We start from the raw sequence: 13,121 nt of genomic DNA on the forward strand, positions 1-13,121 counted from the left end.
TCCATGCACAAATTCCATGCCTAAAAAAAAACACAAGAGAGTTAGGACTCACCTGCAAACAACATGATATAGTGATGGTGGTAACTTTTTTGTACGAATGGTATCGTGACATCATTTAGACAAATTAAGTATGTGTCATATATACATGTAATTTCTTCCGTCACGAAACATATGTGTCACGAAGTCATCTTACTTTCCTACAGTTGTAACATTTAACATGAAAATGGGGTCTGGATAACTTTAATGATATTGTGTAATCAATGGCATTGAAAAAAAAATCAGTTGAAAAATTCTTAAGCACTAACTTTTGTCTTCAGATGAACAAAATCACAACAAGAAAAATTGTCAAAACTGTGGGAAAAAGTAGTAACCGACCAAAGCAACAGAGTGTAGTAAATTTGTTTGATATTTTGAACTTGCTATCCCTCGTGAGGCCATTTTAAATGCCCTACCCCAAACCTTTTCTTAACCCATCCTCTCTTGACACATCTTAAAGGTTTAGAGACTGCATTTCACCTTCTTTTTTTTTAGAAATGTAAAATATATATACTCTAATAAACAAAAGGTTTTCGGTGCACTATTTTGTTTGGAATGTATGTGAGATCAAGTTTCAGAAGATATCATATTCCTTGATCTTGAAGAGATATTTGAGATCCAAGGTAAAATGAGTGCAGGTTTTTTCTTTTTATTTTTGGGGGGGGGGGATATACTGAGGTCATTCTTACTAATTACAAAATAAGGAATTCTCATTGTATGTGCAGATTTACCTACATAAATACATATACTACAATCAATCATTCAATTTATCACATTTGACTGATATATAACTATTGCAGGTTGCAAAGTAGCAACACTTGGTACAATTTTGATACACATACACAGACAATTTATATTATAGCATTGTGCGGTGTCTGTTTGCGTTTTTCTGTCCATCCATCAGCACCTTGTGGGGAGGATTAAAAGTACTGATAAATGCTAGGATATTAGAACCTAGTGCAGATGTTACCCATGGTAAGATGAAGATGCCAGATTTCATTATTCAAGATGAAAGGTCATGCTTTTATGGATAATCATGAATGAAAAAACAATACTAATAAGCTAGGATCATCAAACTTGTGTACATCTTACTGATGATTGGCTATTTGGAGTGAGAATGTTTTTTCCTGTTCATGAGTTCCTAATCTTCCAAAATAAATATAAAATCAATGCCTGTAGTAGTTAGGTCTATTTGGACAGTGGATAGCTCAGTGGTTAGAGCACTGGACTATTAATGCAGGGGCTTGGGTTCAATGCCTGGTCCAGCCCAAAACTTTCTCCTTTCTTACATTTGGTTCCGGTGACTATCCTGGACTTGCAGGTTATCCTACCAAGGACAAAAGAATCTAAATTGTTTGTCTTGAAGAGCGAAAACAATCTAAGGAAAAAGAAGTGAGTATGTAGGGTTATATAGACGTGGATATCAATCTGGAAAGCTCAATAGTTAGATCACATGAATGCAGGGTCCCTGTGTTCAATTCCCGGTCCAACCAAGTTTTCTCCTTTCCTATACTACAAAATTAATGCCTCTTAGATAAAGGGATTTGAGTAAAGAAGTACAGGTTGGAATTATATATTTTATATAGTTTTTATATAGATTTTTTTTTTCAGATTGTGAGGATAGAACTTATGGAATAAACTGTTCAAAGACTTGTGGATTTTGTCGTGAAAGTGTACACTGTCATTCTGATGATGACCATGGTGAAGAGGAATGTACAGAAGGTTAAACACATTTTGATAATAACTCTAAGATGTAATTTCATATCTCTTGGACAGATCATTACAAATATACATATACACAGCCAGTATAGCTTATATATAAAAAGTTTCATAACTGACTACAGTTACAATGCTGTTGCAGCTGCTACCTTCAGCGGCCGCTAGAAAATATATTTTGAGATGAGCACTATCGTTCTTAATCACAAATATCAATTTGAGTTATCTTTTAATTTGTTAATGTAGAAGAAGAAATATTCGTTGGAGATGAAATTTCGTGGAATTTTTCAACAAAATTAAATTCCAATGATTTTTTATCCGAAAACCGTGTAGAAAGACTTATATGGTAAAGTTATATGATGTTCATTTAATTATAATAATATTAAGAAATAAGAAATACACAATAAAATTAACCACCCTCATTAAACAATATTTAATACTATGTATACCCGTGTATCAAAGCATATAAGGATATATTATTTTTATCTTTGGTATGTATACTAGAATTAACACAGTCCAATTTCAATTAATTTGCGTGTCCCTATCCCACTTAGACAGTCTGGTAGTTACATAATGGTCACTCATTCATACCCGTAATCCCTGTAAAGTTGAACCCCACTGGAATACACTCTGGGGTCCTTAGGCAATAGGTCAAAGCAGTTGGCGTTGACAAATTTGATTTCACTTACATGGAGATCAACAGCAATGCCAACAGATACATCTTAGAAAGTTGACTGGAAACCTTATCTGAAACTTGCTTTTAAGAAATGATATGAAACTCAAATTAACTTTGTGATCACATGGTTGTAATTCCTTCATGTTCTTGTGGGCACAAAGATTTTACGGATTTTGTTATTGTGTAGTAGAATTTTAAAGTTCTTTTTCTAATGGACCTTGGAAATATCAAAGATAACAACAGTATTGTCCGTGTTTCTGTCTGTGCACCCGATTTGTGTCCTTTGTTAGTATACAGGAACAGTGTCTTCATACTCAAGATTAGGTTTTTTGTTGGTTTTTTTTTTGGGGGGGGGGGTCTTCTTATTTTTAGCCAATTTAGTTGTGACTTGATTGAGAACAAAATGGAAAAAAATAATTGACACAATTACAAATAATGAACTCTAAGGTAATCTAAATGCTACTCATTGATAACTTATGGAATACAGTGAACCAAATATTTCGCGATTTTACATTTTGCCTTGGTCTTTACAGAAGATAAATAATCGTTAATAAATTTTAACAATTACCACATTTTGCCTGACTGTTATAATATAATGTGATTAGAATTTCGGCAGCCCAACAAAATACACTTTAACAACATCAACTTTGGCATCAAAACATCAAGGACAGGTCATACAACACAACAACAACCTGTACATATCAGAAGTTCAAACATCAATTGTAGATGACCTTCATGAAAGTCAGTAGAAATAATATACCCTAGCACAGTGTAGGGTATATTGTTCAATCAAACTTAACGGCATCAACAAAAATTGGCCTGAAGAGAACAAGTATTTAGAACACTGAACATATGAACTAGAACCGTTGATATAAGTTAGATTTTCGTTACGCCACGCCCACAGGTGTAAATCTGTTGTTATAGTATCTATGTCAGAGGAACTCCACAATGAAGCTGTGTCCTTTTATTTTGGTTTACTAGTGGAGTAAACAGTGGAATTGACAAAAATGATGTATTATATGTAGGTACATACTTTTACTTAATAAGGTCATTTTGGACAACATGAGTAAAAATGGAAACCAAAATCTGAGTTATACTTCTCATTGTTTTCAGTTGCGTCAGAATGTGATCATGTTAATGGTACATGTATGGAAGGATGTGGTAGAGGCTATAGAGGGGAAAATTGTACTGAACGTGAGTAACGATTAATTTAATGCATAGTATTTCTTCAATTCTCAAATTTCTTTTCACCTGAATATTTACTTTGTTATTTACATAAGGAACTAAAGATAATATTTCCTTAGAAATTTGTGACTTAACAACCCAGACTATTGATTAAAAGAAAAATATTTATGTATCCTGTTCATGGAAGGGAGACTAAATCGTAATTTTGACCAACAGAACTTGTCGAACAGGTATTCCCAGGAAAATTGGTCTAATTCGCAAACTTGAATTTAAAATTATGAAAGATGGTGTTTAGTAAACCAGAAGTGATAAAAGAATTAGGTAGGTTACATGAGGAATATGTTTTGGTTCCAGCTGAAAAAGCTAGTAACAACATTGTCTTTGTTTGTAAGGCTCATTATTACAACTGTAATGTAATTGAACTTTGCATTACTTCCACTTTTGGCAATCGTATATTTGCACCCAATTACAGAAATTGTGCTTCTTTGTCATTCTGAGTGATTATGGAACTGTGAATAACACCGAAGAAGTAGGAATGCTTTGTGGACGTTTAAAATTGAAACATTGTAACATTTGTTTTATGTTTGAGATTTATATTGAGTTGTTTTTTTTCTATGCCAGTATAGTGATGTTTTCATATCAGACGGGAAGTGTATTACTGCAACTTATTACATGTACAACCTGTTTATAAATGATATATGAATTACCTATTGTAGACCTTCAATTTCTGTTTTGAATACTTCCCGTTCTAACGTTTTCACTTCAAACACTCCTTTGCAATTAGAGCGGATTGTTCTCTTCTTTGTTATCGTTAGATGTAGACCATCAAGTTTTTAAACATTTCTGAATTAGTTTATGACCATTATAAATTCTTTTATAATTACATGTATTATTTTTTTTAAGAACTTTCCAACTCATATTTTTTTTACCTCCCCTGATCGTCTGTTGTCCATTGTCTGTCTGTCCTTCTGTGTATACTTTTTACATTTTCTACTTCTACAGAACAACTGGACCAATTTCATAATGCAGATTCAAGTTTGTTCAAATCATAGCCCCCGGGGGTTTGATGGGGCCACAATAGGGGATCAAAGATTTACATACAAACATATAGGAAAAATCTTTTAAAATCTTCTCAAGAACCACTGGGGATTCCGGTTAGTATAATCCCGTGGGGATCTGGGTTAGAATAGGTCCTCAGTTCCCCTTGTTTGTCGAAAGAGACGACTTAATAAAGCGGTCCTTCGGATGAGACCACAAAATCCGAGGTCCCGTCACAGCAGGTGTGGCACGGTAAAGACCCTCCCTGCTCAATGAGCATAAGCACCGAGCATAGGCCTAAATTTGCAGCCCTTCACCGGCAGTGGTGACTTCTCCATATGCGCGAAATATTCTCGAGAGGGACGTTAAACAATATTTAATCAATCAATCAATCAAGAACCACTGGGCCAGAAAACTGACATTTACATGAAAGCTTCCTGACATAGTGCAGGTTCAAGTTTGTAAAAATCATGGTCCCCGGGGTAGGATGGGGCCACAATAGGAGATCAAAGTTTTACATACATTTATATAGGGAAAATCTTTAAAAATCTTCTCAAAAACTACTGGGCCAGGAAAGTGGAAATTTACATGAAAGCTTCTTGACATAGTGCAGATTCAAGTTTGCTAAAATCATGGCCACCGTAGGTAAGATGAGGCGACAATAGGGGATCAATTTTTACTTACAAATATATAGAGAAAATCATTAAAAATCTTCTGATGAAAAATTACTTGGCCAGAAAAGTTTACATTCAAACGAATACTTCCTGACCTAGTCCAGATTCAATTTTGAAAAAATCATGGTCACCGTAGGTAAGATGAGGCGACAATAGGGGATCAATTTTTACATACAAATATATAGAGAAAATCATTAAAAATCTTCTGATGAAAAATTACTTGGCCAGAAAAGTTTACATTCAAACGAATGCTTCCTGACCTAGTCCAGATTCAATTTTGAAAAATATTATTTTTTCATTTCTCATAAACTTCATCGGGGTGGAACTAAAATTATTTAGTATAATACAAATGGTCTTAATTCCTGGACATCTAACATAAAATCTTAGTGTGATAGAACGTCCCTAGTAAATTTCAAATTTTATTACTCCAGGGTGGCATATGTTGATCCTATAAAGAAAATACATTCAGTGTTTAAAACTCTCCTCTGCTCCGGGATATCTAGGAGGCATACTTGTTGGAAAGTTCTATGGACCATGAAGCCCTCTACCAAAATAGTTCAATGGACCATATTTACCAAAATTGTGAAATCTATTGCCCTTGATTAAGGTCTGTAAAAGAGGAATTAAGCCAATATTTTACACAAATCATTTGATCAAAGAGTACATCTGGATCCCGAACTAAAGCACTGGCATTAAAAAAAGACGTTAGAATAAATATTTATCTTGGTATACTTTTATAATCAACATATACTTAGATTGATTAATTAATCAAATTGTTTTACGACCCGTCAAGAATTTTTCACTAATATTGAGACGCCACCCGTTGTAGGTGAAGTACCATAAATTTAGCACTGAGGGTTGTAGCAGTGAAGGTTCTTTGATGTGTCTACGCCTCCTTTTTTAAGGTCCTCTCAGAAAGACCCGTGATTCTTACTTCTAAATGCCAAACGTTTTGGAGAAGGAGCAATCGCTATTTATGTTTACAGTTTAACTCATGACCTTCCGGTTACAAAACAAACACTCTACCACTGAGTCACTGTGACTGATCCATATATTAGAAGATGAGTCTTGACACGAAGGTTGCTTGATAGGATCAGGCCAATATAAAGGTTATTTGACTATCATCAAAGACACTAGCAAAATTGTCAGGAGTAATTGTTCCAGCCATTGAGTTTGTAATTGAAGCTCATAATTGGCTTGAAAACTTGCTCATGACCAGACAGCATTGATACCCCAAACGAATTTTAAAAGTATTTGACCAAGTTATGTGTCGCTCTTCAAAAATTTACATGTATTCAATGAGGCCATAATTAATTCAACCATCTATTTTGTTTGTAGATTCGTCAACTATATGCTATATTTAACTGTTGAATGTTTTTCCTTCGTTTCCCTTTTTACAGCATGCCCTGCAGGATTGTATGGTTACAACTGCCAGGAGACCTGTAATCATGATTGTGGTGTTCCTGGACGATGTGACAGCGTGACAGGAGAATGTGAGGGTGGTTGTCAGCCAGGGTGGATTGATCCAAAATGTGACGAACGTAAGAAATATGAGATTACATGAATACGTGTGATAAACATTTGGCTACAGTATTTCTTCACTTCCGCTCAAATGTCTCCAAAACCAGTAAAAGCAGAAGCCACATGTATCCATGGTGAAATCACTCGCATGAATCTCTACTTATAAAATAACAAATTTTGCCAATAAACTCCAAAACGCTTTCTCCAGAGTTACTGCTTGCACCTTTAATATTCTTTCATCCGTAATCTATAATAGAATCTTATTTGATTAGTAAATATATACCCTAAAATAGCAAAAATGAGAATAAAATGGCAGATCTAAGCCAATTATCTGTTGCTGTTTTTTAATGACAACTTGAGATAATATGATATGAAGTAAATTCGATGTTTATCGGTGCTTGGTTTTACTCTTACAGAAGAATAAGTTCTGATAATTTTAGAATAAATAAAATATGCCTATTCGGTTTTTTCAATCCGTGATTGTAGTTTTGAATCAGCCTTATGGAAATTTCCAGATCGAAACAACACTGTAGACGCCTAAGTCTACAAGCAATCACATATTCTCGGGTCTTTCCAGCGAGTCGAGAAGTTGCGATTGGGTTGCAATATGATCAGCTGAAAATTGTGTAGATGTTCAGTGTTAATTTTACCTATAATAGTTTTGACTAGGTCCATATTTATCATTTTATGAAGATTTATAATTATATATAGTTTATGTACATATCATTTAAAAAAAAAAAAAGGACACCCCCTCCTGAGACTAACAATCTGACACATTGATAGTTTTTTTAAAACGATATTCATTTAGATGTTCCTAATTTTCCCGTGATTATAGAAGTCATTTTCACGATTTTTTGTAATAATTTATCAACAGTTACAGATACGTAGAAACACATGGATAAACACAAAAACGTTTTTATTTTGGTTGAACATATTTTGTGATGAGAAAGATCTTGAAAGTAAGTAATAAGTCGAAAAATGTCCAATATATCAGGTATCGAATGGTCCGGGACTGTTCTTGGAAGTTTGCACCTTATAACTTTAAAGTTAGAACATTTTACCGAAATTAGGTTGTACACTACCTGGCAATGTCCAAGAAATCAGGCAACTGTTTACAATAGAGCAGTTTTTCCGTTTGTCGTTCATATAGTGCATTGTGTTTTCGATTATTGTGTTTGACGGGAAGAAATGACGTGTATTCATAATATTGCTCTTATATTGTCGCAATGGACAAACGCTACCATTATAAAGTTAACATATTCGCAATACCAAGTTTCAAATTTCGAAATTATGAATGACCGTTCATTTCGTCTTTGGTCATGAAGAATTACAATTGCAATTGTAAAATCATTATCAAATTTTCAATTCGGAGAGAGATTATTTATTTTACAGAAGGAAGATCTATTGATTTAATTTGGACTTCCTAATAATCAAATTTTATTTCCTGTATATGATATTAATAAAGGTATATGATATTGATTAATAAAACATAACTAATGCATGCAATGCAATTATTCCAAAATTGTTCTTAATATATTTGAATTAAAGATTCAAATCATGTGCGCACCAATTCATTTCTGATTTCCCGTGCTTGTGCAGGGTTTCATCTAGTTTTGAGAAGAAATTGTAGGCCATTGGGATTTGACTCAAATTTATTTTCCATGTATTTTTCAGATTGCCCCGAGAGAACTTACGGAATAAACTGTTCAAAGACTTGTGGATTTTGTCGTGAAAGCCGTCATGATGACTGTCATTCTAGCAACAGCACTTCTGTTAACGGGACATATATTAACAGCACATGTTTGGATGAATGCGACAAGGAAGGACATAATTGTACAAAAGGTTATACATATTTAATGATCATTCTAAGATTATAACTTAATATCTTTTGAACAGGTCTATACAAATTTACACATTGAGGTTGGTATGGATTATGTGTGTTACTGTTACATGTAGATGCTGCAAGATCTTCTTAATACCTCTGGCTTGTGGGTAAACCTTTACTTCCTATGGTGGAACACTGGACTTTTGTGCTGGATTGTATTGATTAAATTTTGTTTAACGTCTCTCTCGAGAATTTTTCACTCATATTGATACATAGGGATCATCTTTAAAGGGGAAAATTAAGACTTTCAGTACGTGACATTCGCCTAGATATGTATATGAGCTTCAAACAAGGAGCAGTGTTTTGAACATTTGATAATAAATTAAACTTTCCATCATATCAAATATCAAAGGTCATTGTCAAATGACAAAAAGTTATGGTCCAGACAAAAAATTGCTCCAAAAATTCCATTATTTGAGCCGTTCCTAGCAAAAAGGGCCCAAACTTGTTTTAATGCTAAAATATGGACTATAGAGAACAATCCCTCAAAATACAAGAAAACATTGTGTTTTTTTTTCATAATGACGTTTTTTAAAAAAAACATTGTTGAATAAGCAAAGAGTCTTTTGCTAGGAACGGCTCATTTTACCTTTATGTAAAAGGTCATGGTTGAAGGTCATCAAAAATGACACTGACACACTGTCTTGTCATGGTATACTCGCGTACCAAATATCATAATCCTGTGTCAAAAGACAAAAATGTTATGGTATGGGCAACAAAATGCCCGCAAAAATTCTATTACAACCCTGTACATTGCATTTGGCTGTTGCATAAAAGGAGGTCAAATGTCAGCAAAAATGGCACATGACACATTGTCTTCTCATTGTATACCCACATACCAAATATTAAAGGCCTATGTCAAAAGACAAAGAAGTTATGGTCTGGACAACAAAAATGCCCCAAAACTTATATTATTTGACCTTTACATAAAAGGTCAAAGGTAATCAAAAATGGTACGCGACACACTATCTTATCATGGTATACCCACATACCATACATAGATAGAAGCAGCCTTTTTAGGCTGCCAGTAATACACTGCGTACACGAGTTTTAAAACAGGTGCAGGTGCTATAAAACTTAAAACAAATTCACTTTTGACCTATTCTTTAATTTTCATTATATTCCTTTTATAAAATATATGTACATACTTAAGGTCATTCAGAATATAATTAGCGTAAATAATGTTAATCAATATTTTGCTTTTCTTTTTTTTTTTAGAGTCGTCAGAATGTGATCATGTTACTGGTGAATGTGTGAACGGATGTGCTGTAGGTTATCAAGGCGAGAATTGTACTGAAAGTGAGTAATGATTGATTTAGCATTTACGATTTGTTCTGTATTGTGTTTTCACCTGAATACTTGTTATCTAAATAAGAAACCTGAAGTAATCGTAAATCCTTCCATAGAATTATATACTAGCGGAAAAAAGAAACTGTACGTAAAAAATTAATAAAAATATAAAAAGTAAAGGGTTGTATGAGTACTCAACCTGTTAAACATCGCGTTCGATTCGTCTTAATAGCCACAGCACGTGTTTCTTGAGTTTCGAACTTAAGCGACACGTAGTCAATAACCAATTAGGACTTTTTGCATTCATTTACAGTATTCAATGCATTGAAACAGAAAAACATTGGGTATTGGAATAAAATTTTGATTGAGAGATGCCTCGCATGATTGAAAATAATGGTTTGCGTGGTGTTGGGATGCTGGAAGATCAGATTTCTCAAAGCAATGTGGCAAGGCAGTCTGGAGGTCATATTAATACTATAAATGCTTTTTGGAGGCGATATCAGCTCGGTATCGCCCATGATCAGGACAACCACGTGTGACGTCACGTCGGCAAGATATGGACGTCACATTTGCAAAATTGATTCCAATCGGATTCTTTGACTGCTAGAAGCATCCCTGGACATCGATGGACATTAATAGTTAAGTCCTCGTACCGTAAGGAACACATTCCGAGAAACCAGCATTCGTCTTCGACGTCCTGCTATCCGCCCTGTTCTCTTTTGGCGTCATCATGTTGCAAGGTTAGCGTGGTGTAGGAGGCATCGTCGTTTCAATAACAGAGATTGGGCGAAATCTCTGTTTACGGTGACTGCCGAGTTCGGGCTTACCGTCGTGCCGGATAACGTTACATTGACGCCTGCGTTACTCAGCGCCGCCAATTCGGTAGTGGGAGTGTGATGGTCTGGGGTGAAATTACAGTACATCGAAGGACTCCTTCGGTGATAGTGAGAACAATTTAACCGACATACGCTACCGTAACGAGATTATACGTCAGCATGCCATTACATTCATTCACAATGACCAGCGGACCGTCATTCTGTGGTAGGACATCGCACGACCGCAAACTGCACGCATTATTAATGAATATCTACAGCAGCAATACGTGAATGTGCCACATTGGTCTGCGAATTCACCGGATTTATTGCCTATAGAACATGTTTGGGATGAAATGCAACGACATTTACGTCAAGAGCCCAATCCCCTACTGCTTTGGACGCTTTGCGTCCTTCTTTATTACGCATATGGTGGAACATTCCCCTAGGCATTCCTGCACAGCAATCGTTAATTATTTTTTTTCTGTAATAGTAATAGTAGGAGTACAGTAAATTTCGAATATAATGAACACGGATATAGCAAAATTACGTCTATAGCGAAGTGAAATCGATTTCCCCGGCAAATTCTTTATATATTCTATATAAAAATATGTATCACGGTCCTCATTAAGAGCCGGCACCCGGCGATTTCTCGCCCCCTACTTTGAGTAAAATCGCCGCCTACTTTCTATAGTAAAAACAAAACAAGGCCGTGCCATATATCATTATTAAATTTAATGAAATACTTTTAAAGTCGTAAAACTTGTTTTTATTTTACCAAGAGGCTCCATATGGAGCATATTGGTACCAAAAAGGTACTATAAACAACAATGTTGTACACAAAGGACGAAGCACAACAGAAAGTCGCAGTTCGGATGCAGTATTCACTTTGTAAAGATTATTTCTGGTTTTGTTTTTGGTAATTCCGATCCCGATTTTCTTTAATGCAAAACGAAAGTAGAGTGAAGCATGGAGAAAACCACGGGTCTGTTGGGTCATTTTGCAAAGAAACCAACGTTAGGTAGCATTCACTGGGAGTTGAATCTTGTTCAAATTTAAGATTTAACCTTTCTACATATTGCATTGGACCGTTTAGGAAGAATGTATGTGAATTAAATGTAATCAATAAGTTTTATTATAAAAGATTTTTTCGTGACAATGTTGGTTCACTACAAAAATGTAAATGAAATTAAGGATTCGGAAATGATTGCACTACTACATAACACACCAGCAGAAATATGCATCCACGAGTCTAAAACACATTGCCGACAAAACATGTCATGCCTTACTATAAAATTTTCTATATAGAAAAAATAAATTGTTACCAGTCACTTGCATGTATATTAACACATTTTGCTGACATTTTACAAATGATTTTAATGCTAGATTTAAGTGCTTAAAACCCATGGAAGTGCCTCCTACGGCCTTCTAATTTTCAAAATTTCCCCAGGGGAGCATGCGCCCGGACTCTCCTAGCAAATCGCGCCTTCGACGCTCACATATTTCTCCGCCTACTTTTCCTAAAGTCATCTGCTACTTCTAAATCTATTGAGAACCCTGATGTGTCTATAACGAACACGGATATAGCGAATTTACGGATATAACGAAGTAAATTCATATTCCCCTTTATTAAAATGGAACATCAAAATCACCTTTTATAACGATTTTTTTTTTTAATTCAAGATTTTTAATAATCGCTTGTTACGTAATTTCTGTTTCTATATCTTCAAAAGAGTTTGTTAACGCAAAACAATACTTACACATACATTTAGCAAATAGATTGTCGGTATTGTTTACTATTCTCGTTAATTAAATTTGAAGTTTAATTGCATTTATTTTATCGTACACTCGTTTATTTGTGTAAAGCAACATGTAAATTATAACTGCGATAAACTGTTTGTATATATTGCACATAATTTTGTTGACATTTTTCTTTTGACATGTTCTTGCGTGACTTAAGGTTAATCTATCTTCGTGTGATGTCATAGGTTTTGCAAAAATCTTTATCAAATTAAACTTTGCGCATGATAGAAATATATCTTCAGAGAAATTTATTCACTGCATAAAATAAAAAAATTGGTAAACTATTGATATTGAAAAAGTGTATATTTTCTACAGATAATCAATTCTTTATAATTAAAAAAAATTTGTCAAGGGCAATAACTCCTATGCTGGTATTCTTCTACAGCATGTCTATTATGCACGATTTCCCTAATATCCACAATTAATTTATACATATTTATGAATTAACAGTTTTTTTAAACTGTTGACATTTAAAATTTGTCATT

At 34.4% G+C, this 13,121-nt stretch overlaps 1 protein-coding gene across 1 annotated transcript in view; it reads left to right on the forward strand.

The window, feature by feature from the left end:
- Positions 1–13,121, forward strand: part of LOC130053351 (multiple epidermal growth factor-like domains protein 10) — a 138,251-nt gene that overhangs the window by 108,783 nt on the left and 16,347 nt on the right. Inside the window, exons 11-15 of the mRNA XM_056160466.1 lie at positions 1,648–1,758; positions 3,542–3,622; positions 6,726–6,866; positions 8,521–8,688; positions 9,950–10,030. Coding sequence (XP_056016441.1) covers positions 1,648–1,758; positions 3,542–3,622; positions 6,726–6,866; positions 8,521–8,688; positions 9,950–10,030 — 582 coding nt within the window. The remainder of the gene's footprint in view (positions 1–1,647; positions 1,759–3,541; positions 3,623–6,725; positions 6,867–8,520; positions 8,689–9,949; positions 10,031–13,121) is intronic.

Source organism: Ostrea edulis, chromosome 3 (genome assembly GCF_947568905.1).
Source record: "Ostrea edulis chromosome 3, xbOstEdul1.1, whole genome shotgun sequence".
Lineage (NCBI taxonomy): Eukaryota > Metazoa > Mollusca > Bivalvia > Ostreida > Ostreidae > Ostrea > Ostrea edulis.